Source organism: Vulpes lagopus, chromosome 18, assembly GCF_018345385.1.
Source record: "Vulpes lagopus strain Blue_001 chromosome 18, ASM1834538v1, whole genome shotgun sequence".
Taxonomy (NCBI): Eukaryota; Metazoa; Chordata; class Mammalia; order Carnivora; family Canidae; genus Vulpes; species Vulpes lagopus.
This window is the reverse complement of record NC_054841.1, coordinates 16,204,710-16,232,149: the sequence shown is the minus strand read 5'-3', so window position 1 is coordinate 16,232,149 and position 27,440 is coordinate 16,204,710. Positions and strand designations below refer to the sequence as shown.

The window sequence follows — 27,440 nt, the reverse complement described above, 5'->3', positions numbered from 1 at the left end:
GAGAGTCAGTGACATGTTATAACCCTAAGAAGGCATGACATTGTCCAGGGAAAGTGTGAATAGAGTGAGAAAGAAATACCAGATATAATTATCCACCCACCTATCCATCCCACTCACCCATGTAACACACTCTATCAACCCAGGGATCCCACTCATCTGTTTATCTCACCCACCATTGCAGTCATTTTCTCATCCACCTATCTCTTCATTCGCACCCAGCCATCCTATCCATCCCACCCACCCATCTTCTAAATCTGCTATCTAATCACTGAGTCATCATCTGTTTATCTATATACTGGCCCATCTATCCCATTCATTCCTCCAAACTACTTATCTTCCCTACCCACGTATTTATCATCCATGCATCCAGTCATCCATCCATCCATCCCACCCATGCACCTACCCACCATCCATCCACTCATATTACCCATTACAATGATTTCCTTTTCTATTCACTATGTCAGCCACCACCTACATGTGACTTTTGAACACTTGAAGTGTGGCTAAGTCTAAAGTAAGAGATGTGCTGTAATGTAAAATACACACCAGATTTCAAAGACAGTATCAAAAAAAAAAAAAGGACTGTAAACCATCTCATTCACAATTTTTCTGTTGATTACATGTTGCAATCATAATATGCTAAAAATATTGGGTTAAATAAAATATGTCATTAAAATTAACTTGACTTGTTTATATCTGCTTTTTCAACTGTGGCCACTAGAAAATTTAAAATGACATACATAGCTTGCATTTGTGACTTGCATTATATTTCCATGAGACTGCGCTGAGCTATACACCATCTATGACTCATCCACCTATCCATTCACTCACCTTCCCACGGATATTTAATTTACACCTATGATGGATCAGTGACTCTGTGGGTCGTAGAAATGAGGAAACCGAGGTGTAGATCAGCTAAGACACATGCCGATGGAGCTGACATCATATGAGTCTAAGATCAGGGCTCTCACCTTTCACCTTGGCTGCCTATTTGCTAAGTTTCCTTAAAGATTAACATGAGACCTAAGTTGAGAGGGTTGTTGGAATAGGGGCCCAGTCGCCCCTCTTGCCAAGGGGACAACACAGCACCGAGGGAGAGACAGACCCTTCTGAAGCCTCTATGAGCAGAGTCGCTGGTGGCCGTCATGAAAGGGTTATCCCCACACGTTCGATATTTGCAAAAAATGTGGGTTCTTTCAGATTCCAAAACTCATTTCCATGACAAAACTCTTGGGAAGAGAAGATGAAGGTCTGGCTTTTGCAGAACAATCTTCCAGCTGTAATGAGGACTGAAGATGGCGATGGGAAAAGGAATTATAATTAGAATATGAAATGGGGAAAATTAATCTATTCCAGTCAGTGGTAAGAGGATGTTCTCCTGGCATTTCGTGGAAATTCTTAGGCTGTTGTCTCCCCTGCATTTTACCCCCTGATTTTAAAGCATGCAGAAGGTTGTGTGGTGTGAAAAAAAATAGTTTGGGCTGAGGAACTGATCCAAATATGATGTGAAATATGCACAGAATTTAAGTTCTTGTGTATGTCTCTACATGCTCAGGCCATTCACATTTGTGGGCACATTTAGGTGAGTTCTATTCATGTAGTTGCAGATGAGGGGTGTATTTTTTTTTTTTTTTAAAGACCTGGCCCCTGCACAAGGGGATTCTGAGCTGCTGGGAGTGTGTCACCCAGGGCTGCCGTGCACAGGTGTCTTGTTCAGCCCTCACTGCTGGCACCCATCAATGTGGCTGTATTCACCCCTCTTTTCATGGCGTGGGCTTCCTGTGGCCATCGACCCTTAATCTTTTTTTTTTTTTTTTTTTTTTATGATAGTCACAGAGAGAGAGAGAGAGGCAGAGACACAGGCAGAGGGAGAAGCAGGCTCCATGCACCGGGAGCCTGATGTGGGATTCGATCCCGGGTCTCCAGGATCGCACCCTGGGCCAAAGGCAGGCGCCAAACCGCTGCGCCACCCAGGGATCCCGAGGGGTGTATTTTTATACACATCTGTCCATCCCTTCCTTTCCATGTGTGCGTGCTGTAGACATTGCATAGTAGTCATGTGAAGGGTCTATGACACATGCACACTCATGTTTGTGCTGTGGATGCCTTTGTGTTGTGGTACATGTGTGACTAAGTGCTGTCGTTGAGTGCTGTGTTGTGTTTGACACGGTCCTCCACTGGTTTGTGGTGTATATATGGTCACCATGCTTGGGAACATTGCATCTGTCATATACATGTGTGTCCATGTATACAGTCAGCATTTGCTGTGTGGTGGGTATAGACGTGGGGATTTGTGATCTTGGTTGTGCACACGGAGGTGGAGGTGGCCCTGCTTTGCTTTGTGACTTCTCCTTTTGGCTTACAAGTTCTTTCCACTGGAAAGCAACCTCCCCAAAAGAGCTGAGGAGGTAAGCCCAGGCATTAGGACCCTGGGGGCCAAACCAGGAGAAGCCTGGGACCCTTGGGGTCATCCTTTCTCCTTCTTTCCCCCAAGGGCTCTCATATGGTGGAACCCTGGGCAGAGGTAGGGCAGAGAGCAGACCCCCACTACCACCTCGGGTTCATGGCCACTGAGGGGCCAGGTCTTGAGCCCAGTGTGCTCCCAGGGCACCATGCAAGGCACCTGGGAGTAACCAGTCAGAGGCTGATCCGGCCTGGCCTTGGGACCCTCTGCCAACGTCTCAGGTCTTCGCTGAAAGTAAGAAGCAAGCTTTATTCTAGTATGTGGCAGCTTTTCTTGTTTGAATAAATGAATAAGCCCATTAGAGGCAGGCTCTGGTGACCTCAGGGAGTCCCACTGACCGACTCCCTTGTGTCCCCCAGCGTATACACTTCAAAACCCAGAGTTTGGGCAGCCCCGGTGGCTCAGCGGTTTGGCTCCAGCCTTCAGCCCAGGGTGTGATCCTGGAGACCTGGGATCGAGTCCCACGTCGGGCTCCCTGCATGGAGCCTGCTTCTCCTTTTGCTTGTGTTTCTGCCTCTCTCTCTCTCTCAATCTCTCTCTCTCTCTCTCTCGATCTCTCTGTCTCTAATAAATAAATAAAATCTTACAAAAAAAAAAAAAAACCCAGAGTTTTCTTCTCTCATATCCCCAGAGCCATCCCCCACTGCTTACCGCAGATAATGCCTCCCTCCCTGAAGCACTAACACATATTTACCACACACCTATTATGTGCCAGCCCCAGGCTAATGATTGGTTCTGTAGTGGGGTGGGGTGCAGCAGAGCCTTGATCCCCACTCTTAAGGAGCTTCCAGCCTAGTGGGAGAGACCAAACCAAAGGAGTAGGCAGCCCACTCTGAAGCCCAGCCTTGTCTCTATGTGTGCAATTTTGGGCAGCAGCTAATCCTCTCAACCTGTTTCCTTGCTTTTAAACAGGGAAAATAACACCTGCTTCACTGGGTTGTTTTGAGGATGAAATGAGATCTTTTATGGCAAGCATTTTACTCAGTGCCAGGCATATTCATTCATTCACCAGATACTTGTTGAGTGCCTGCTCTGTTCAGCGGGGAGAGCTGATAGGGGTCCTTCCTTTTGTGGTGGTTCCCTTATAGCCAGCAGTTAATAAATTAATAAATGGTCTGTTACATGGGTTTTGGGGGGGAACATCATTCCCTCTGCTTCTTTGATACATGTTCCTATATTTTTAACCTATACCATACTATTTGATTACTATTGCCTTATAAAATGCTTCAGATACCTGGTTAAACTAAGTCCCCCTCCATTTCTAGTCATTCTTTCTTATAGAACATACTTATAAATTATGTGTGGTTTTTAAAAAGGTTTTACTTTTATCATAGTATTAAATGGCCACATCAGATAGTAACCAGGAGCTCTTATTTAAGCTCCCCACCCTGTCCCATTCCTAGTCTCACTTCTGATTCTAGCCTCTTCCAGGTGGTGGGAGGTTTGGAGATGGCCAAGACACAGTTCTAGCCTCCATATTGCTCTGGGGCAGGAGACAGTCTGTGTTGTAAGATGGATAGGCAGAGGAGGCGAAGAGCATGGCAGGCCTCCTGGAGGAGGTGGTTTCTGAGCAGGGCCTTGAAGCGTGAGCTTCAGGTGCAATGTGGTGGATGGACCCCTGCCTTCGGGGCCAGTGCCCAGACTCTAGGCATGGTGCTACCTTTTCTTTCGTTAATCCAGCAGTCACTGAAGGACTCATCCCATCCCTGTGCTGGCAAGGCATTTGGGTATAGCCATTAATCCTATTGCCTTGATGGGAAGACTGGCCTAGTAAAAGATAATGTGAATGGTGTCGTGCTTGCTTCATTCATTCATTCATTCATTCATTCATTCAAAAAGCAATTATTGATTATCTGCTTTGTGCCAGGCACTATTCTAGGTGTTTGGGAGGCAGAGAGATTGAGATCTCTGACCTCCAGGAGCCTCAAGGGAAATCCTCTATAAGCAGTGAGCATGGTAAAATAAGTAAGTGATATACAATGTTAGCAGGTAAAAGGGTTTATGGAACAAAGAGCAAGGTAGAGCTGGGCAGGGGAATCAGGAAGGATGGTAGTGGTGGGCCCGCAGAGGTAGGAGGCTGGCATCTGAGCTGGTTGTTGAGGAAAGCCTCTTTGAGTGAAGAGGGTCTGGATGAGCTGACACCTTGTGCATGATCATGGGGAGGGGGGATTTTTACAACCTCCATGAAGGTGCTTGGCGATGCCTAGCAAAACTACAAATGCACACACGTCTGGACCAGCGATTATACAAACTAATCCCACAGATAAACTCACACCCATGCGGAATGATGGATGTACAAACATATTCATCAACACAGTGCTGAAATAGGGAAAGACTAGAAACAACTCAATTGCCCGTGAGCTCAACTAGTTAAATATATCTATTACATCCATACTGTGGAATACTAGGTACCAGAAGACAGAATTACGTTCTGATATAAAACACTTCCCAAGATGTGTTGCTGGGAGAAAAATGAGGTGCAAAACAGGGTGTATAGTATGTTGTCATTTATGTGAAAGAAACGACTATAAAAATGTATATATGTGACCATCTCTGAAAGGATATAAAGCTGGTCGACTCAGCGGTAGCCTCCGGAGAGGAGCTATGGCTGGCTGGGAGGTGAGGTGGGACAGACTTCTCACTCTGTTGCTTTCTGTGCTCTGGAAATTTTGGACCATGTGAATATAACCTAATAAAAAAATTAAAATTTCAATTAAAATGAAATGGCCAACTGCCACTGGGGCCCCTCCCAGATCCCTTGCCTACACAGCCATCTCCCATCTGCTAGGAGCACTGGCTGCAAATGGCTCACAGCTGACGCAGTTCTCTGGGGAACTGTCCCTGGCCAGATTGGGGCCACCCTGCTCAGAGGTTATGCCTCCCCTTGTCCCCTGAGGGCAGCCCACAGCCAGGGACTGACTGAACTCCACGGGGTGGTTCATGCCCCACAGCTCCTCGTGGAATCGGGCTGCAGTGGCTCTCCAGCTGAGACCACGTCTTTGCTTAGCTACTTCCACTGCCCTGTCCTGCTTCCTTCTCTCCCTTACAGATTTTCCTAAAGAGCACTTCTGAAAAATCACATGCCTTGGAGTCCTGGTCTCAGGCTCTGCATTTAGGGAACCCGATCCAAGACACCTGTTTCAAGGAAAGAGAACTTACTGTAAATGAGCTAAATGCTTTACATGGTTTGGTACAATACCTCATGGAGAGGGGACCACTGTCATTATCCTCATTCAACGGATGAGGAACCTCAGAAGTTCAGACACCAGCTCAATAACACACATCATGGGAAAAAGCCAGTGGCCCCCAAGCCCACACTTCTCCTATGGCACCTGCTTCCTCCTGCAGGGAGATCTTCCTGAATCCAGAGTTGGCAGCTTGTCAGAACACAGGATTGTAGTTTCTATGCATGGTTTCTACTACAGTCCTCACTGCCTGTGGTCAGGGATGGCCTAGGGGGCAAGTGTGCGGAAGCAAAGATTCTTAGGATGGTAAGACCTGTGGAGGGCATGTCTGGGGCAGGTGTCATGACCTGAGGGGTCTGAAGATCTCCGCCTCCCTCCATCATGTGAAATTCCAGCTGTAGCTGATAGTCTGTCATTTTGGCCAGAGAGATATTTGCATACTTCCAGGAATGGGGAGCTCAGTATCTGACAAAGATCACCTGCCACATCTGTGGACAAAGCATAAAGGGCAGAAAGGTTTTTCCTCTCTTCATCTTGTGATTAATGGTGCTAATCCAGGCCCACGGGGGCCACAGAACAGGGGCTGCTCCTTTCACCCTAGAGGGAATCCTGCTGAAATGTGATTTGGGCATCTTGGGCTCATGCTTTGCTTCCCAGGCCACCCCCAGACCTTTCCTCTCAGTGTATTCAGCACTCTGACCTCCTCAGGCTTCTCCTGGGGCCTTCTTGAAAACATCTTACTCAGACCTGCTTCTCTCTCTTTCTCTGTTCTAGTTTGATGGTGACAGTGCCTACGTGGGGATGAGTGACGGGAACCCAGAGCTGCTATCGACCAGCCAGGTGGGTGCTCCATCCTCCCTGTGTGGGGGTCCAGCCTGGAGCTGGCTGGAGCTATGGTGCTTCAAGGCGGGCCTGGGATGGTGCAGAGCCGTGGGGCACAGCCCACGACTCTCCTCTCTCACGTTGATCAAGAATATCAAGTATCTCCTTTAAAAAAGACAATCCAAATGGGACTATAGTGTTTTCTGTAAATCACCTACCTGGCTACGGTTGACTTAAAATGGGCACCATTGAAAATTTGGTAAAACTCCAAATATGTTGCCCCCATTCCCCATGCACAAGAGGAGAAATTTTCACCAGCAGCGAGGAGAGATGTCACATGCTCTCTTGTGTGCCTCTTGCCACCACATAGCACCCATGGGATATACACTGACAGGGAGGCACACACATCCATGCAAAGGCATGCAGAGTTCTCCTGCCCATTTAGAGCTGTTTAGGACCACTGGGGGGAGGGGAGGGGATTGTGGATGTGGCATACAGGGAAGAGAGCAGTGGCTTCCTGCGTGCTCCTTCCAGGTGGTGAAAGAGACTGAGTCATCCTGGGCAAGGCTATCCTGTTCCCTAGCCCTCTGGGAGTCCCAGATGCCAACTGGAATCTGAATTTCCACTGAGAGCCTGGTCTCCAAAAGCTAAGCTTTCTTTCAGCCAGGAGTAGCCTCCACTGCAGGCCAGGATGCTGGGGAGGGTCTTCACCATAGGCTCTGGCAACCTGGAGAATGGTTCTGTAAGGAGTTGGTGCCTGCAGGATGGCAGTGGTTCAGGGTGCACAGGGACTTGGGGAACTGGAGGGAAGCTGGAAGATAAGCCCTGGAGCTGACCTCCATCCTCTGTCTGTGCATCATGAAGGTTGTGGCAGTCCAAGTTGGGTGGCTGCACCCACATTTTCCAGTTGGGGAATCACAACCCTGTTCATTCACACACATTTGTGTGCCCTCCTATGTGACAGGTGGTGGACATAGATGAGTAAGGCATGGGCCTGTGGCCCCTGGCGCGCACTGCCAGTGAGGGAAGATACTGTGTTCACAGTACAGTGCACAAGGCCCGCTGCAGGGCACTGCGCCCCCGTCCTTTGCCACTACAGGGGTGCTCATGTTGGGGCCACCATGCCGTCCATGCCCCTTCTCTGGCCTGTGACCATGTGAGCATCATGATGTTGCTGCCAAGCTGCCTTTGCATGGCTCTGACTCATGCCAGCCTGAGAGACACTCTGGTGGGCAAGACTCCAGGTCCTGGAAATGCTCATTTTGGAAGAGACCACTGAAATCATTTAATTGTCCATAATCAGCTTGGAAATGTGGTTGTCTCAAAAGACCAGAGTTTCCTCCTGAGCATCTCATCTGAGCCCTTTCACAATGTTTAAAGTGCATTTTGTTAACATGCCGAGCCTTGGCTCTCAGAACCATGGCGCAGTGGAGTCAGCATGGCTCAAACACGAATGGGGCCTGTTGGCACAATACTCCCATGAGAAGGGGAAGTGGAGCTCACGGGGCTCCGTGTATGCTCCAGGCTTGGGCAGGGGAGCACAGTCCTTTGGAGAGATGCAGGGCAAGTAAGGGTCCCTATGAGCTGTTCACAGCAGCGCCCTCACCTGCTGCCTGGCTCCTCACAGTTGCAAAGCCTTTTTCTCAGTGCTTGTTTCAGCTGATCTTCACCAGTCTTGAGAAGTAGTAGGTTACCATCGAGCCCATTTTGTAGATGGGGAAACTGAGTCTGGAGGATGTTGAGTGGCTCATCCAGGGAGGAGGACAGCTGGGACTCAGAGCTCCACACATTACCTTGCTGTATGTGGAGCACTCCATTCCCACCCAAGCCTGCCACCGACTTGCTTCAGCTAAATGTCCATTTCTCAGAGAGCTTTGGTAACCTTGAGATCCAAATTAGGTCCCTTCCCCGTGATTCTCTTTCATGGCACCATGTCCTTTTGATTCATGGCATTTGTCACTGTTTGAAGTGGCCTGCTTATATCTGTGTGACAACTTGGTTAGTATCTAATTTCCACACTAGACTGTGACCTCCATGAGAGCAGGATCTGGTCTCTTGTTCACTGCTGTGTCCTCCAGTATGTTACAAAGCCTGGCACGTAAAAGGTACTTAGGAAAGATTTGCATAATGGGTCATATGGCCCCTTCTCTTCTCTGGACTTCAGTTTCCCTGGCAGTGAAATGAGGCAATTGGATTCCCCAAGGGTCCCTTCAACTCTCTTGTGCTGTCACTCAAGAGTCTCTCTAACTTAGCACTTTATAAAGAAAACATCAGGATTCCCTGCAGCTAAGTACACCTGGGGGCGTGAGCCAGCCTTGATGGGAACAGATTTAGCAATTACAATCTAGACTTCTTACAAGGTCCCAGTTGGCTTTTGCTGCATAAGAAGCATGTCAAGGGGATGGATCAGTTGGTTGGACGATACGTTGTATCTGGTTGTTGGGCTCTTGATTTGGGCTCAGGTCATGATCTCAGAGTTGTGGAATTGAGCCCCACATTGGGCTCTGTGTTCAGAAAGGAGTCTGCTTGAGATTCTCTCCCTCTGCACCCCCATTTTCTCTCTCTCTCTCTCTCAAATAAATAAATAAATAAATAAATAAATAAATATCTTTTAAAAACCCCACGTACTCAACTTAGTGTCTTAAAACAACAAATATTTATGTAGTTCATAATTCCTTGGGTTGGCAGTTTGGTTGAGTTCAGGTGGGTGGGGGGGCTCTTCTGCTCATGGCTAGCACCTGTGTAAGTGGCATCTGTAAGCTGCCAGGTCAGCTGTGGGGTGGTTGGTGTCAGGACCTGCTTCTCTTCCAGATGGTCTCTCATGTCCCTCAGGCTAACTTGAGATCGTTCATGTGGTGGGAGAAGGGTTCCAGAGTAGTCAGAACAGAAGCTGCAAGACCTGTTGAGGTCTAGGCTTTGAACTGGCATATGAGTACTTGCAGCACATTCTGTCATCAAAGCAAGTCAGAGAGCCAGTCTAAATTCAAGGACTGGGGAAGTAGACCCCACCTGTCGATGGGAAGAGCTGCAAAGTATCGTGGTCTTTTAATAAACTTCAACTGCCACCCATGGGAACGAAGGATAGTGCTCATACTGATTTTACTGAAGAATAACAGACTTATCCCGGACGTGCAGCCTCCAGTGGCTGGATGGGGCTCCAGGATCCTTACTTCTTAATGTTTTCTTCCAGTCTTTTCTCTGAAGTGCTTGCTTGAACACGCACACACACACAAGCTCATGAACGTCCTGTCATGGTGTCCTGCCTCACCAACTGCAGGGATTGTGTTGTCCCAGTTCTTGGGGGACTGGACAGAAACACCTGGGCAAAATGAGGGCCTCCTTGCTGATAGAGGATTCAGAGTACAAACACTCTATATTTGGTGGGGGGTTTTTGTTTTGTTTTTGTAATGTAGGCTCCATGCCTAGCATGGAGCCCAGCGTGGGGCTTGAACTCACAACTCTGGGATCAAGACCTGAGTTGAAATCAAAAGTTAGGCGCTTAACTGCCTGAGCCACCCAGGTGCCTCCAGAGTACAAACGCCCTACATGGCATAAATGCATTTTATAAATACAGTTAAATATAAGGTTCACTTGTTCAACAAATGAACCTTGGGCACCTGTTACATGCAAAGCTCTCAATGTAAGCAGGAAGCCTTTTCTGGAAGACGTTTTCTTCCAGAACATAGGATTTCATCATGTTAAAAACCTGCTCTTTAATCTTACCTTCTCTGGAAACATCATCTTCTTTATTTAGAAACTTCAGTAGAGACACAGGTTCTTTTGGGTATATATCAGGCAACGGTGCTCCCTGTTAAAAACTTTCAAACCAGCTGTTATGCGCTTAAAGTTTCTTTTGCAAATGCATGCTTTGTTGTTTGGTTTTTGCAAGTTTCCACAAAATACCTGCCTGGCTGCCTTAGCTTTCATACAGTATCCCCTTTCCCCCTTCCCTGGACCTTGTGTTTCTTTTTTTACCAGACTTATGGGGTGGTCTGAGGCCAAGATGCAGTCCTCAGGCATGGCTTCTGGCCCATCAGCAGCTTCTGGGAGGGGAGGGCCCTGTAGAGATCAGCTCTTCCCCCTGCTGAGAACAGACCCTGGCCAGGAGTTACAAGGAGAATATTTCCTTTTTTTTTTTTTTAATTTTATTTATTTATGATAGTCACACAGAGAGAGAGAGGCAGAGACACAGGCAGAGGGAGAAGCAGGCTCCATGCACCGGGAGCCCGATGTGGGATTCGATCCCGGGTCTCCAGGATCGCGCCCTGGGCCAAAGACACACGCTAAACCGCTGCGCCACCCAGGGGTCCCGATATTTCCTGATTATGCCACCCTGGGAAGTCTCCTTCTTGCTAGGATAAGGCTGAAGAGGAAAGGAACGAGGCTGTGGGCTCAGCAGACTTGGGTTCAAATCCAGCTCTTGCACATCTCAGCCAGATGTCCACTATAACCCTCTGCAAGTTGTGTCAGCTTTCTGTCAAATGGGCGGAGTAACGTCTGCCTCCCAGAATATTATAAGTACTTGAGGCAAGTGTTATGGATTCCTGTCACCAGGCCAGAGCACCTGTCATCCAGCTGTTGTGAGTGCTGGCTGCTAACTATTCACAGCTGCCCCTTCTCTGGAGAATTGGCCTCTGCCAAATGAGAACCATAAATGGGGAGGGGTGTGGGGAATGGTCTAGAAGGCCAAGTGGGCTCCCTGTCTCAAGGGGGGAGCAATTCTGCAACTCCCAATGGAGCTCCAGCTAACACAGCTCCTTTCCCTGCCCTGTCCTGCTTCCCTTCCCTTCCCAGTCACTTCTCAAAAGGAATGTCAATGTGCTAGGAATCCCTATTTCAGGCTCTACTTCAAGGAAATCTAACCTAAGATACTATATAAACTACCAGTGTTCCATAAAACTAGCTGGGACTTACTTCCATGTTTTTCTTATCATAAGTAATGCTTTGGTTACACAGTTGACTTCTGGTCACCTCTTATGCCCATTTATAGGTCTGTGCCTTTATATGCACTATTTCCTCTGATAGGATCCCCCAGCCATTTTCACCCAACAGGTGCCTATTTGTTCTTTAAGGGGCACTGCAGATATCACCTCCTTAGTCTACTCTTCCTGGCTGTAGGTAGAATGTTCCACTCTCATGGCTGTAAATATGATTTCTGCTAAAGATTTCTGACTTTGTTCTAAGAATTATTGAAAGGATGTGTTTGGAGGGTGGGGAGAGAACTGGCACAGGATTTCTAGCACATTCTATTAGGCAAAGCAAGTCACTGGGCTTTGTTAGTGAGAAAGAGATTGAGATTGGATAACATGATCAACTGATGCAGTTTTAAAAGCTGTCAGTGGCAAGATCAGATACAGAGAGACGACACAGGAGGGTAAGTGAATGATGATGTTGTCCTCTATTGTGGTTGAGGCAGAGGATATGGAAAGACGTGGATGGATCTGAGATAAGTTTTGGAAATAAAGTTGGTAGGTCTTGATATGGATGGATCTAGAGGGAGAGAGAAATGAAGGAATAAGGGATGATTCCCAGGCTTCCAGCATAAAATTTTCTCCAGCATGGTGGTATCATTTTTCTGAGTTGGGGAAGGTCTGGGGCAGTAAAGGTTTGATAAGGTCAGACTTGGACATTTTGCATTCAAGATACTCATCCAAGTGGAGATGTCCAGGTAGGTAGATGGCTGTACAAGTCTGGAACTCACTGGGGAAGTAAACTTGGAAGTTCTTAGCGCATGGTGTTAAAACTGTGTGAAGACAAAATTTGCAAAGACAGAGAGAGAGAGAAAGAGTGAGAAGAATAGAAGATCAAGGAGTCTTAAATGTTGAGCTCCAATATTTGAAAGCAAAGTGGAGGAGGAGAATATTGTGAAATAGGTTGAGAAGCAGTTACCAGAGAGGTAGGAGGAGAACATGGAGTCTTAGAAGCCAAGTGCAGAGTGTTCCAAGATGGAGGTAAGGAATTTAGGGCAATATGATGTTGGATTGACAGCTTCTTTCCTATCAAAGGATAACTTTTGAATAAATCAAAGATTTAGGTACTCAATGGAAATCATAAAGGCACCAGGAAAAAAAAACCCTTAAGGTATGCTTTACAACTTTAGAGTGGGAAAGATATTTCTATGACTCAGAGTCTTAAAAGAAAAGACTTAAAAATTTGATGACAAAGAAAAAAGAAACAGAACTTTTGTGTGGCTGAAACAGCATAAGTCAAAAGACAAGTGAAAAATTGGGCAAAATTATTTTCAACTCACAATACAGTCAAAGGATTAATCTCCCAAATATATAAAGAGTCCCCAGAAATCAATTCAAAACTCTGGTAGAAAAACACGTGGGAGATATGAACCAATAGTTTCCAGCACAGGAAATGCAAGTGCATCTTAAGTTTGTGAGAAGATACCAGAATCAGTTCATAAGAGAAACAAAATTATCATTTTTCATCTTTTAGATTGACAAAAATCCAAAGGTTTGATAAAACACTCTTGGAGCCCTTGTGGGGAAACAGGCACTCTTGAACATTGCTTAAAGGAAGAGTGAATTGGTATAACCCCTATGGAGAGCAAATTGGCAACATCTATCAAAATTTCAAACCCATTGACCCTTAACCCAGCAAGTTTTCTCTTAGAAACACATCCTAAAGATATATTTGCTCACATGAGAAATGATGTCCTCAAGACTACTCATTTTAGTATTGGTATATAGGCAAAGGATTGGCAACAACCCAAATATGAAACAGTATGGGACTAGTTACATAAATTATGTACATTTATCAAGTGGAATACTGTGTGGCTGTAAAGAAAGAATGAAGGAATTGGAAAGATATTAAAGTTCTTTAGATACAGTTTACTGAAAAAAGTAAGGTGGCTGGCTAACAGTCAGTACCCCCATGTTACCATTTGTGAAAAAAGGTAGTGAGAATGTTTGTTTGTATTTGATTAAAGCAACTGTGGAAGAATATGTGGGAACTAGTAACAATGACCTTGTACATTGTGTGTGTATAAGTGTATCTGTGTGTGCACGTTTGTATGAGTGTGTATATGTATCTGTGGTGTGTGTGTGTGTGTGTGTGTGTGTGTGTGTGTTATGGAAACTGGGCACATGGACAGGTGTGGGAAAAGACTTTTCACTTTTTTATATTTTAGGGATTTTAAACTATAGGGATTTACTATAATTTCAGAAAGATGAATAAAGTATAAACAAGAAGGAGGGGATCAAATGCTCCTGAGGGATTGGTTGGTATAAGTGTTGAAATGTGTCCAATTGTTTTAAGAAAAAGGAAGTCATCCTGGATCTCAGAAAAGACGGTTTTGATGGGTAGTGGACTTCATGCAGGTCCTGGGGTGGATTGAGAGGGGAGCATGGGGCAAGGATGTAAACAGTGAATGTAGACAACTTGTGTGGGTGAAGTCTAGGACACACAGGGGCCAGCACCATAGCTCAATGAGATGAGGACACCAAAGGAAGGAAAATTTTTTAAATGTTTAGAATGTTTAGTTGTCAATGGAAGGTATCCGAGAGAGGGTAAAGCTTGGGTTTCAGGAGATATAAGGGTTAATTGATGGTTTAAATTTTGGGAGAAGGTGGGAGGGGCTGGGTCCTGCCCAGAGGTGGAAGCTCTGGCCTTAGCCAGGAGCAAGGACAAAGGGGGAAAGGAGTGTGTCCCTGTAGACTGTTCACGGGAGCAGAGGGCATCTGCATCTGACAGCATCCTCCTGGAGAGGTTGGGGGGGGCAGGTTACCTGCTGAGTCGGGGCACTGAAGTCTGAGGGGGTGGAGAAGGTCTGGGATTTTGTGTGGCCTGTGGGAGACTGAGTTCTTGGTATAGGTGATATGAGGGCAGGCAGTTGGTTTTATCCATGGTGTAAGGATTTGCGAGGCAGGTATACCAGAAGGATGCTTAAGCTTTTCTGTGCAAAAGAGAGACTGAAATAAAGATAAATGAAGAATCCAGTCATCTAAGCTAGATGAGGAGAGAAGTGAGAGGGACCAGGCTCAGAAGGTCACCAAGTGGGGTGCTGGACAGTGAGGATGCCTTAGTCATGGAGTGGGAAGAGGGTGGTGATTCTGAGAGAAGGAGCTGTGGGCATTCATGGGGTCCTAGGTGCATCCGGGGGGTGGGTTGCTGACACAGAGTGGTGCAGAGCCCAGCATAGCATGGTGGCTGAATTCTAGGGACCCAGAATGGTGCCAAGGTGGGGGAGATGGAAAGTCAGAGCCCGGAACCAGAGCCTGGGAGCATGATGGGGTAGGGGGATAAACAGGAGGTGTGTGGACAGCACTTGCGCCAAGATGCTGATGGAGCTGAGGAGGGTGGGGTGGAATTTGTAGGGAAGATAGACAGCGGTCCAGATGGGACAGCAGAGAGGGAGGAGGATGTCAAGCTTGCCTTCCAACCTGAGATATGTGAACAGTGGGGGGATGGGCAGCTCGTCTGTAGAGGAGACAGGAAGTCAATGGAAGGCATGTTCTAAGAAGCTCTGGGGAAATAGGGAAATTTTTGTTCTTGGAGTAGGAATCCCAGTGGGTCCAGGGGCTATTTGCAAGGGGAGAGGTTCAGGTGGCTCATATTCTAGGTGTTCCTTGGGGAAGCCTGGGGCCTGGAGACTGTCATCAGCACCACCAACTATGAGCCAGGTGTGAGCAAGGTCCAGTGTGGGTCCTGCCCATCCACTGCTCCCTTTGCGTCCCTTGCTAACATATCTGCGGAACATGTGCTAGACTAGAGTTATGTCATAAAGGCCAAGCTTCTCATGCTACAAAAGGAGGCCTCGCAGTTCCTCCCACCACACCTGGCACACAACAGGCATGCAAGGACTTTGAGCTAAGCAGATTCTTGCTGTGGGGTCTACACACCACTGTGTGTGGTGACCCTCCTTCATAGATCCCAGAGATGCCTGGTCTATTTTTCTTACCATTGGATCAAGCATAGCCCTAGGGTGTATGGTATAACCAGGAGCCCAGAAGACCAGAGCTGGTCAGAGTCACACCTGTAGTTCCCCGGCACTGTACTCGTGGCTTGAAGCTGCAGCCTCCTTCAGTAAGGGATGATGTAAGATGCCTGGGATGGGGAAGAAACCCAGAGCTCTGAGTTCCAGATTCCATCTGCTTCATTTTCCTTCACCTGTGTTGGTATCTTTCCCAGCCTATTATTCCCCATGCAAATGATGAGGGTAGATGGTCTGTTGGATTTTCCCAGCCCAAATACCGATGGTGCTGACGATAATGAACATTCACAGCACACTTCCTTGGGCTCAGGCACCGGAGCTAAGTGTTTTCCATTGCAGTCTATCAGGTAAGTACCGTTGCTATCCCATCTTACAGATGAGAAAACTTCAGGCCAGAGAGACAGAGAGGTGGTGGAGTCTTTTTGAAACAAAAATCAAATGATGCCTTGGGAATAAATGCACCAACAGTAAATGCACTGGCAGGCAGGAGGCCCTCCTGTCCTTGTTGCAATCTAAGATTCTGGGCTTGGTAACTCCGGCCTCTGAGTCTGTGTGTACAACGTAAAGGGCAGAGACGACACGGCTTTTATTGCTTTAATTAAAACCTGGGTGAAGAGCTCGCGATTCATATTAAAATGAAATTGTGTTTCGCTGGCCGTGGTGCCGAAAAGGGAACGGCAGTGATTACTGCTAAGATTACAAACAATCAAAGAGAAAAGGCCTTTTGCAAGCATTTCCTATTAAAGCCACAAACATCACACTTTAAAAATAATTATGGTTGTGTTATCCGAACATGATTCATGAATTCTGAATAAATATGAGGGGGCCTTGAAGGAAACTGTTTCAAGACCATAGATTTTGTTCAAATCTGATGAAATTTAATATCATTTCACAGCTGGAGAATAAAATGCAAGGAGGGGGAAAAAAACCCATCCTATGTGTATGGAGAGAATTGAGTATATGTCAGACTGAACTAATGAGCTTTCCCTCATCAGTCCTACACACGTGCTTAGAAAAATGGACGAGCCTCTCTTGTTTTCATTGAGAGAAAACTGCTGAGAAGGAGTCGGTACTTACACCTCACAGATCTTCATTTTGCATTCCAGCGGCTAAAAATATATGCAGTTTAAAGCTCTGCATTCCTGGCTGTGACATGTTTAAATGTTTGAGGGTGCAGGCGTGGAAGCGTTAGGGGACAGATTTGGGGGTGGGGAATTCTGGTCTGCGTTTACTCCGCCTCCCCTGTAGTAAAGATATTTTTCATACAATGCAGTGAATGTTTACAGCATATAGTTTTGTTTCCTTCCAACTATTATGAGAGAAATTGAATCCCTGGAAACGTTCCCTCTCTCTAAATGGGATGGAAACAATGAAGATGATGCAGGAAGTTTATGGGTTGGGGGAGGGAACAGCAGCGGGCTGGAAATGTAATTGCAAGGATTTTCTCTAAAACAGCACCCGTCTCCCACTCTCAGACACCTTGAACTCAGCATCTTCGACTAGGCCTGGGTCTTTGCTGGGGAGTGTGGGAGAACCATCTGCTTTAGCACATTGATTCATTGCTACATGAAAATGAGCATCAAGAAGTAGAAACAAAGCCTTATGAAGCACCTTTCCAAAATGAAGCTGGATCCTTAGTTTCTGGAGGACTGAGAGCCTGAGTCTGGCCTCTTTGACCATGTACCCTTGGGGAGGTCATTTGCCCTCTCTGAGCCCCATGTGGTTCTTTTGTTTTGTTTTGGTTTGTTTTTTGGTTTTGGTTTTTGTGTCTGTAAATGGGGGCTGAATTGGTATCTCTGAGAGATCTTCGAGGTTATAATCTGTGGCCAAAGGATTGGTTTCCTCCACCCCCTGCCCGAGTCTCTAGGAGAGACAGTGGTCTGTCCAACATGCCAGAGGCTCACCTCTCCTCCACATAGCTGAGTTGCCCCAGTGCTGAGGGGACCTTGGAGACCGAGATCAGTGGCTCTGAGTGAGGGTCCAGCCCACCACTGGCAACAATAAAGAGATTCCAGTGATCACATGGCTTATAAGGGTAAAGATATGAGAAGACAGGCAGACCTGGGCTCAAATTATGGCTACTGGGTTTTGTTTTGCTTTGTTTTTTAAGATTTGTTGTTTATTTGAGAGAGAGTGAGTGCACACGTGCTCTGGGGTAGGGAGGGGCACAGGGAAAGGAAGAGAGTCTTAAGCAGACTTGCTGCTGAGCATGGAGCCTAATAAGGGGCTTGATCTCATGACCCTGAGATCATGACTCAAACTGAAACCAAGAGTTGGATGCTTAACCGACTGTGCGCCACCTAGGTGCTCTTCAAATTATGGTCTTTGTGTTCCATGATTGGGTGACCTTGGACACATCAGTCAGTTTTCCTAAACCTCAATTTTGTCTTTAAAAGCTCCTCAAGTGACAAAACATGAGAGACACCTAACTCTGGGAAATGAACAAGGGGTAGTGGAAAGGGAGGTGGGCGGGGGGTAGGGGTGACTGGGTGATGGGCACTGAGGGGGGCACTTGGCAGGATGAGCACTGGGTGTTATGCTATATGTTGGCAAATTGAACTCCAATAAAAAAAAATATATATATATATATAATTTTTTAAAAAGCTTCTCAAAGTGATGCAGGGAGAAGTAAATAAGGTGCATTTATGTCCTAAGTTTTTATTATGGTACTTGGTACATGGCAAATGGCAAAGTTACATGAGGTGCTATTAAAGTATCCATTTTACAGATGAAAACACTGATTTTCAGGAAAATAAAACAACTTGCTTAAGGTCATCCACCCAGTATATGGTGGGCACAGGAGTCAGTGAGGCTTCAGAAATAACAGTAAAGGGGAGCTAGTCAGCTATTTTTCTTTTTTTTTTAACTTTTTTTTTTTTTAAGATTTATTTATTCATGAGAGACAGAGAAAGAGAGAAAGTCAGAGACACAGGCAGAGGGAGAAGCAGGCTCCATGCAGGGAGCCCGACGTGAGACTCAATCCCGGGTCCCCAGGATCAGGCCCTGGGCTGAAGTCGGCGCCAAACCGCTGAGCCACCTGGGCTGCCCCTCAGCTATTTTTCTTAAAAAAGATTTTGAGAGAGAGAGAGAGAGAGAGAGAGAGAGAGTGAGTGGGAGGCAGAGGGAGACTCCTCTGAAGCGGACTCCTTGTTGAATGTGGAGCCTGACGTGGGCTCCATCTTAGAACCACAAGATCATGACCTGAGCGAAAACCAAGAGTCTGATGCTTAACATACTGAGCCACCAAGCACCCCACCAGTCAGCTATTTTATCTGATGCAAATCAAATTATGTTAAGGGTTGAAATTGAAAAGATGATATTGGAACTATCTTGCTTTTAAAATATGCCAAGAAATGTTCCCCCTGAAATAGCAAAAATAACAGAAACTGCCTCCTACTAATTGCAAACTTGCTGAAGATATGCGACCCCTTCCCAGCTCCCTCCATTAGACTGTCCTCCAGCGCAGTGCTCCAGGGAACAGCCAGCACTGTCAGGCCTCCTTGATTCACATTATCATTAAAAGGACATCATGGGGTCCAGACAGTTGATTTCTCTGTTGAATATACTCAAAGCCCATAGCTCTGGTGGGGAATGAAAGTCTGGGAATGAGGTGGTCACTGCTTCTGGGCCTGGCATCCTTCATCCTGCTAGCTCCCAGGAAAGTGTGGAGCACAAGGGACCCAGGTGAGAGTGAGCAGCAGGTCTGTGGTCCTTGGGACTCCTACTTCTGCCTTGTTCTTACTGTATGACCTTGACCATACTACTTACCCTCTCTTGGCCACACTTTCTACTTTTCTGTCAAATGGGAGTATTATTACCATCATGGCAGGTTAAGAAAGCCAGAAGTGGGTAAAGCTAAGTTAATAGTTTAGTGTAGTTAGATTAGTTCAGTGGTGGTAGGCTAGTTAAGACTGGTTAAGTGGATAGAAGGTAAGCAGCTTGGCCAGTGCTAGTTATAATAGGAGCTTGGTAAAGTTTTTGTTGTTGTTTTTGGAATTTACAATGTGGAGAAGAAAAGCAAAACAGTGAAGGATCTAGCTAATTGGAGCCTGACATGGGCTCCATCTTAGAACCACATTATTAGCTCTAATTTTCTGTGAATATTTGTCATGTAGGACTGGGGTGGAATGAATAAGATGGAGTTTGTGCCTCAGATAGGCAGAAATCTCACTCAGGCCAGCACCGCAGGCCCCAGAGATGCACCTATTTACCCAGTACCACAGTCTGAAAAACCACCCAGGGGCACTGAGCTGTTGGGAGGGGGACTCACAGGAGCCTAGGGGAGCCGAGGTGCATAGCCTCAAGGGGAAGTGCATGCCAGGCTGGACGAGGACAGGGAGGTGGGCTGTGTGAATGACTATTGGCTTTGGAGATGGGAAAAGAAGGCCTTGCAGAGGTCTGGCTTGGCTTTGTGAAGTGGGGTCATCTCTTTGAAGTCCCCTTGAGAAAGCCTTAAAGTTCTCTCTAACAGCAGGCCTTGAAAGTTGATCAGGAATACTTTGGGCTGTTTACCATGCTGGAGTGGCCCTCAGGGACAGTTGGGTCATGGCTAGAGGTGGTGTCTGTGTGATACATAAATGTGGGGCAATTCTAAACTCACTGCTGGCCTTCATAAAGAATTGCCAGAGACAGCAACATGAGCCGGACAGCAGAGGGCATGAGGAGGCATCTTGAAATTTATTAAATACTCTCCCCAATGCCACCAAATGTAGAAAATGGAAAAGACAGAAAATACCAAATTAGATAGGATGGAGAGGACCTGGTACCCTTGTACGTTGTTGTATAAACTGGCATAGCCACTTTGGAAAACGATTTCTTGGCCTTCTAAGCAACATGACCCAGTAATCCAGCTCCTTGGTAGTCATTCAAGAGAAACGCATGCATCTGTTCACCAAAAGACATGTGTGGGAATGTTCATAGTGGCACTTTTCATAAAAGCACAAGATGGGAAGTAATCTGAATGCACTTCCACAGTAGACCAATGAACGATGACAGGATATTCTGATACCATGGAATACTACACAGCAACCAGAACCAGCGATTTATCACCACACATGATAATACAGAGCAATCTCACAGACCCCAGGGTGAAGGGAAGAAGCCAGACACTGAGACAGAACATTCTGGATGATTCCATTTACTTAAAGCATATGAACAGGCAAAACTAATCTATGGTGATAAAAAATCTGGATTGTGGTTGCCCTGGTTGGGGGCAGGAGGGGCTTGGGTTGTGAGGAATCTTGAGGGGCTTCCGAGGTGCTGATATGGTTTTCTCTCTTTATTTGGGTTGCGGTTTCTATGTTTGTTTGCTTTGTAAAGATTCATCCTTGAGCGCTTGTGCACTTTTGGTTGGTATCCTGTGCTACAGTAAAGAGTAAAAAAAAAAATTTTTTTTCGAGGTATTTGCACAGATGTCTCCATTTTTAGAGACACGGCAAGAAGGGGAAGGGGACCTAGCCAGATAACTTGTGTAGTAGGTTCCCAGTAGAGGTGTGGGCGGACTAGCCCTTCACAGCCTGGGCAATTTATTTAACCTGCTGGGAGGGGAAGGACTATTTTCACCTCATCATGGATGATGAACTGTGAAATTGCTCTAGCAGTGGCTCACCCCAGGGGAAACAGGTGGTATGGGCTGTCCTGGATCGGCTCAGCTCTGCGGGCCCCGATCTTCACTCCAATTTCTCTGTGGACAGAGCTTTAGGAAATGATTGAAAATATGAACACCTGAGAAAAAAGAACGTGTATGTGCATATGTGTGTTTTTATGATACTCTGTTGTGGTGCCAGGAAATCTTGTTTATGGAATATTTGAAGATATCTGGGCACATGCACAGGTACATACATGCTCGTACACAGACACATTCACACACAAATACAAACGTGTGCATGTCACACTCACATAGGCACTCTTGGGGATATACACCTTTTTATGCACTAAGTATCACTTTGTGATGCTGAGCAAGCCATTTAACCTCCTAGTGCCTCAGTTTCCTCAGTGAAATGGAGCTAAAGATAGTACTCAGTCCTTACGGCTGTTATGAACAACACACACACATACATAAATTAGATTTTTATTTGTGTTTGTTTGATGGCTGCCTCCCTCCCAGACTGTTGATGTAGTGGGAGCAGGGACTTGGCCCAGAGTAGGAGCTGAGGGAGTGAATGAATGAATGGACGGCTCCTACAAATCCACTGGCACATGTACTGATGTTTAGATACCTCGGCACACACATTGGTGCATGTCTGGAGACACATCCATTCACATGTGTAGACACACACACACACACACACACACAGATAGATATATCCAGGTACAGAGCTCAGGAAGGTGGATTTAGCTGCAGTTTTAAGACTTTGAGCTGGAAATCAGAACACAGGGCTCTGTTTGGGGCTCCAGGTAACTGTCATTTATTATGTGACCTTGGGTAGAACTTTCCACCTCTCAGAGGTTAAGGACTCCTAGCTGGGATGTAACAATTGAAATTTGAACCATGGTCTGTCTGGGTCCAAGTCTATGCTTTTAATGCCTAAGGCTTTGCTGTCCACAGGGTGACCCACAGACCAGTAGGCTCACCTGGAGCTTGTTGGAAATGCAGCATCTCAAATCCTACCCCAACCTCCTCAACCAGAACACTCATTTGAACAAGTTCTGCAGGTGATTTGTGTGCGCATTACTTATTGAGAAGCATGGCCTGAGGTACACTGTCTTCCTAAGATTAAGAGGAATTGGGGTTCATAAGGTGGGTGGAGCACAGGCGCATGTCCATCCTGAAGACCACCAGAGAGGAGCAATCAGAGAATGGGAGGAGGGCAGCCAGGAGCTGCCTATGCACAGAGGCTCAGCATTGCTCATGAGGGACTCGTGTTCAGTCCCTGCTATTTATATACAGAATCACACAGTCGTTAGGATACCAATTCATAAGCTAAACTTTTAAATGTAAAAACAACACATGTTAATCATCTTGTGGTTCCTGTGGGTCAGAAACCCAGGTTTGGCTTCACTGGGTTTGGCTCAAGACCTCTCACAAGGCTGCAGTCCATGTGGTGATCAGCACTGCAGCCTCATCTGAAGGCTCAACTGGAAAGAGATTTGCTCCCAAGCTCATGGGTGGTTATTGGGTTTCAGATCTCTTGAGCTTGACTTCTGAGTTGGAACCTGGCTCTATCCCTTCTTAGCTGCATGACTTCCATCAAATTTCACATCTTGGTGCTTCTGGTTCTTCCTCTGTGGGATGGATATAATAATAGCACCTAAATTCATGTACAAAAAAAGTCCACAGAACAGGGAAGTACTATATGAATTCTTGCTGTTCTTATTATTTGAACAAAAGTGCAGAAGCAGGACTGCACAAGCTTGGCTCCCAGAGGGTACTCCCTAAGCCTTAGGGAGTGGATGAACTCTGGTTTGCAGTTTCCTGTTAGGGCTTTGGGGCATATTAACAGGAGCATGGGGTCCAGGCTGTCAGAGGAGGCTTTGCTCCATTCTGCTCAGAGCAGACTTAGAGTGCTGGGCATAGTCCTTGGTATTGCCACCTGGGAAGGCACAAGGGTGTTGCGGTGATCCTAAGCATGAGCAGGTGTCATAGTGGCCCATGCAGAGAGTCTAGCACATCCAGGGGCCTGGTGATTTATTAGAGTATGTGTTGTCTGGGGTGGGAGTTGCAGTGGGCTCCCTGTGCCTGGTGTCAGGTGATGTTGCAAGATCTAGCCCAGGAGGTGTCATGTGCCAGACAAATATGAGGAGCCTGCTTGAGGAGCCTTGGAACAGTCTGAGCAGGGTAGCGTCCTTGGAGCAGCATGGACTGGGGGACTTACCTACTTAGCTATATGTCAGAGGACTCAGAGCACTCACAAAAGCCAGTGTCTGAGAACTTGGGTGCCTTCATACCCACGCTGCTGGCTTGGCACATTTTTAGATGATGCCACTTCTATAGTTTTCAAAAGGTAGAGTTAGAAAAGAAAAAAGACTGCAAATAGAATTTTTTTTTTCCCCCAGAAGCTATTTTAACACGGAAACAACTGGAGAGCCTACTCATCATTTTAAAATGCTTTTAAAATTCATGCTGCCTCATATCTGCCTGTGTACCTGCAAACCAGTGGCACATACATGGAATAAACTTGGGTTTAAAAATCCCTTGGTCCAACTCCCTCTTTTCACATATGGTGTACCTCAGGGCTAAAATGGGGCAATGACTTTCCCAAGGTCATATAATCTATCTGGGGCAGAGATGGGGCTCTAGCATCTTCATAGGAGATGGTTTCTAAGATGAGAACAGGGAACCAGGAGACCCTCATGGGTGAGGTAAGAATTATTTCATTCTGAGAAGCATTTTTAAGTGGAAGGCTGCTCCAGACATTTGCTGACTTCTTAGAGCTTACGGGGAAAACGGTGAAGAGCCCAGCCTGTATGACAGCAGGCCATCAGTAAACTCATTCATGCATGCATTCATTCAAAACAATATTTACTGAGTAGCTACCTTGTGTCAGGCAATGTTCTAGGTGCTAGAGATACAAGCATGACCACAGCAGTCCATTCTCCTGATTCTCATTCATTCATGTATTGTTTCATTCAGCAAATGTTTGAGGGCCTAGTAGGTACAAGGCGCTCTTCTTGGTCTTGGGATAGTGACCAAACAGCAGAATTTATGTTCTGGGGAAGGGAATAGGCAATACATATTTTTTAAAGGTTTTGGATAGTATATGTTAGATGGGAGAAGTTTGATGAGGAAGAAAAACCACCTCTAGGACAGGGCTCAACAAATTATGGCCCATAGGCCAAAGCTGGTCCTCCACTTGTTGTTAATAAAGTTTTATTGGTTCATAGCTGTATTTGTTAGTTTAAATACTGTCTATGGCTCCTTCCATGCTACAGCAACAGAGTTGAATAGCGACAGAGACTGTATGACCTACAAGCCAAAAAGGTTTATTATCTTTACCTTTGCAGAAAAAGTTTGCTGACCTCGCCTCTAGGATATCCAAGGGAAGGTGTCAAAGAGGCAGTTGATGTGTGATTACAAAAAAAAATGTCATTAAAATAAAACTCTGACACTTATTGGAAAAGTGAACATCCTTATCTGTAAAATGGGGTGGTGCCCGGTGCTCAGGCTGCCCCATCTCCCCGGAATGCTGTGGTTCAAAGTGAGCCTCAGCTTTGCTACTTGCTGGGATTGTTGTCTCCTAAAGAAGGGTACTCCACCACTCATGGCTCATGTTTCTAGAAACACGTCCCGACCCCCCAGGTGAATCAGTCCAGAAAGCTACCTGAACCTTAGAGTGACAGATAATTTTCCAAGGATTCCCATGTTTGTTCCCAGATAGAGTTTTAGTAAACAAAAATCATGGCTAATGTGACTGGTGATGGCCTCTTTCTGCTCTGATCTAAGCTTTTCAGGGTCAAGACCACCAACAGGAGGTTGTTATACTCCCTCCTGCGCCCCGGTTGCCAGGGCTTGGGAGATCTGCCTGTAAATAAAGGCTTAAAACAATCTTGGATTCCTTCCATTCCTCCAGAATCCACATTTAACTTTAACAATATGGCTTTTTCATTTCCATTTTGTTTCTATATGGTACAAGCTTTTATTTGTTTGTTTATTTTTAAGAAGCATTTTGAGTCTGGGAAAATGATAGCCCAACAAGAAGGCATAATTGTACTGATTTTCCGAAGTGCGGCAATACTCCAGCTCTGATGGACTGCGAGACATGAATCAGAAAGATTCTATTACACATCTCTGGGACGGGCGACACAGGGGTATCATCCAACATGATTAATTTGACTTGGTCATTATGGACACAGACAAGCCTGACAAAATTGCATTTCATTCCCCACTGAATTCATAAAATCACTGTACACATAATAAGTTATAGCGATGGGTGCCCTGCTCCAGCGGATCAGGGATTTCAGATCTGGACAAGGTACCATTTTCCCTGTTTTGAAAACAGAGCCAAGAAACACTGAATTGTATGACAGTCTTTTTGCTGAGATGTTCTTATAGGGTGTGGACTCTCCTTGTGAAAATAGTAGGGTGGTAAGGTGGCTGTATCATTTACTGTCCAGACCAGGATGATTTTAGAGTAAAAGAGAGTATTAAAAATTACCCTGGGACAAGAGGCATAAGGCAGGACTGTCCCTGGCTAGTCAGGATCAGTGTGTGTGCTGGGAAAGCGCCAATAGTGGCATGGCATATGTTGGCTCTGGATAGGGCTTCCTGTCATTGTTCCCGAAAATGCTACCTGTGTGACTCTGGAGAAGTCATTTTGCCTTTTTGGGCCTCAGTTTCTTCATCTGTATGGTGGAAAAGACATTTAATGCTTGTTCTGCTCTGCCACCTGACATCTTTTTTCCCCTCCCTGGGTATGGGGGTGGGGTGGAGATTGTGTTCACTTTCTGTTCACGTATTTTCACATCTGTTTCCTTGCATGATTCTCTCAGCTGTTAGGTGGGGTTTCATAGATAAGGACACTCAGGAGTAGACAGTTTGGACAAACTGCCAGAGGTCTCTGAGCTGTACATGGTGGGACTGGAATTCCCCAGGTCAGGCTAACTCCAAGGCCAACATTCTGTCTGCAGATCAAAAAAAACCCCCAGTATTCACTGATTTTGTATTCCAAGAAACTTGAAGCCTTTTTGGGGAAAAATATTTGAAATACATAAAAGCATCTGAAACCCCAGAGTCCTGTGTCAACATAAGGTACTGTTGCTGTCACTCGGGTTATTTATTTAGCAGCCTGGGCTTCTGCAAGAAGGCAGAGGTCCGTCCCTTGTTCATTCTTCCCATGGGGAGCGGCAGTGGGAACGAGGGTGGTCTCATTTCCTCTGCTGCTGTTGGAGACCCTAGGGTTGGGCAGGGTGAGGTGCAGTTAAGGGAGCAAGGGTCAGAGCATCTTGCTGACTGATGTCCTACCATCCTGCGCCCACTGTTCTAGTAGATTATCACATACTGCTTCTTTTCCATGAGGCACTTGGAGCTGGAATTCTGGCCGTGGCTCCCCTCATATGGCCAGCTTCGCAGCTAGTATACCTGCTGGTGTAACTCCTGCTGCTGAGGCCTCCCTGCCCTATTAGTAGGCCACTGTCTTGGGTGGGACCCTTTTAGATGCCTTCAGCCAGCTGCCTTCCTTAGCTTTCACTTGCTCCCTAGGACTGTTCACGCATCCTTGCCTTGCCAAACCACGTCCACGCAGATTGTTCTCTGTCTCTGTCTCTCTCTCTCATCCTCTCTGTCTCTCTCTTTTATTCTCTCAGTCTCTCCTAGCCCTTCCATTTCAGGCAGCTCCATCTCCCCAGAACCTAACAATGCTGGTGGCCTCCTGAGCCTCTCAACTCTGGGAACACAAGCTAGGTCCCCATGAGGGCATTTTCTCACCAGGTTTCACTGGGTAGTGAGGTGTCACATCCTGTTATGTGCTGCACCCAAGTCCCAACAAGCTGTGCTACCAGGGCTTTTCTTACGTGGCTCAAAGGTGGGGCTACTCTCCTATCGATTCCCCCTCAGGGAAACCTTCCACCTTTCTCTTATAGAGCGTTGGGGTGGGTGATGAAAGTGGAGTCCAAATGCCAGTCTGAGAACCTTCTGGAAGCATTAATTGAATGAAGTAGGAAACCATTGAATTGCAAAATGTATATTTCCCCAAAAAGATATCATTAATTTGTAAATAATGACATAGCTCTGAAACAGATGAAGCAAAAATAAACAAATTCAAGAAGAAATTGATCCAAATCACAATCATGGCAGACATTTTTATGTCTCTTATAAACCAGGGATCAGCCAGAAAGAGAAAACCAATGTTAATAGAAGATTTAAATGACATAATTAAGCTAGAAATGATAAACCTGAATGAAAATTAGCTTTATATTATATAACAAAGGACTTTTCATTGACTTTCAAAGAATCAATATATTTTTATTCTGAGTATGTATATTTTCATTTTGGGTATTTTTTTTTCCTACTCAGTGGTTTTCTCATTTATTAGCCCTTTAAAAACACCCAGCTATTCCTTAAATTTGTCTAAAATTCATTATCTGTTTTTTT

General features: G+C 46.0%; 1 protein-coding gene across 4 annotated transcripts in view; it reads left to right on the top strand.

Annotated features, from left to right (window-relative positions):
• TOX2 (TOX high mobility group box family member 2) overlaps positions 1 to 27,440 on the top strand; it is a 132,877-nt gene that overhangs the window by 45,654 nt on the left and 59,783 nt on the right. For 3 of the 4 annotated variants that reach the window (XM_041732228.1, XM_041732227.1, XM_041732230.1), the window contains exon 2: positions 6,424 to 6,489. The exons of the other annotated variant lie outside the window; for it this stretch is intronic. In XM_041732228.1, coding sequence (XP_041588162.1) covers positions 6,424 to 6,489 — 66 coding nt within the window. The remainder of the gene's footprint in view (positions 1 to 6,423; positions 6,490 to 27,440) is intronic. 4 annotated transcript variants of the gene reach the window in all.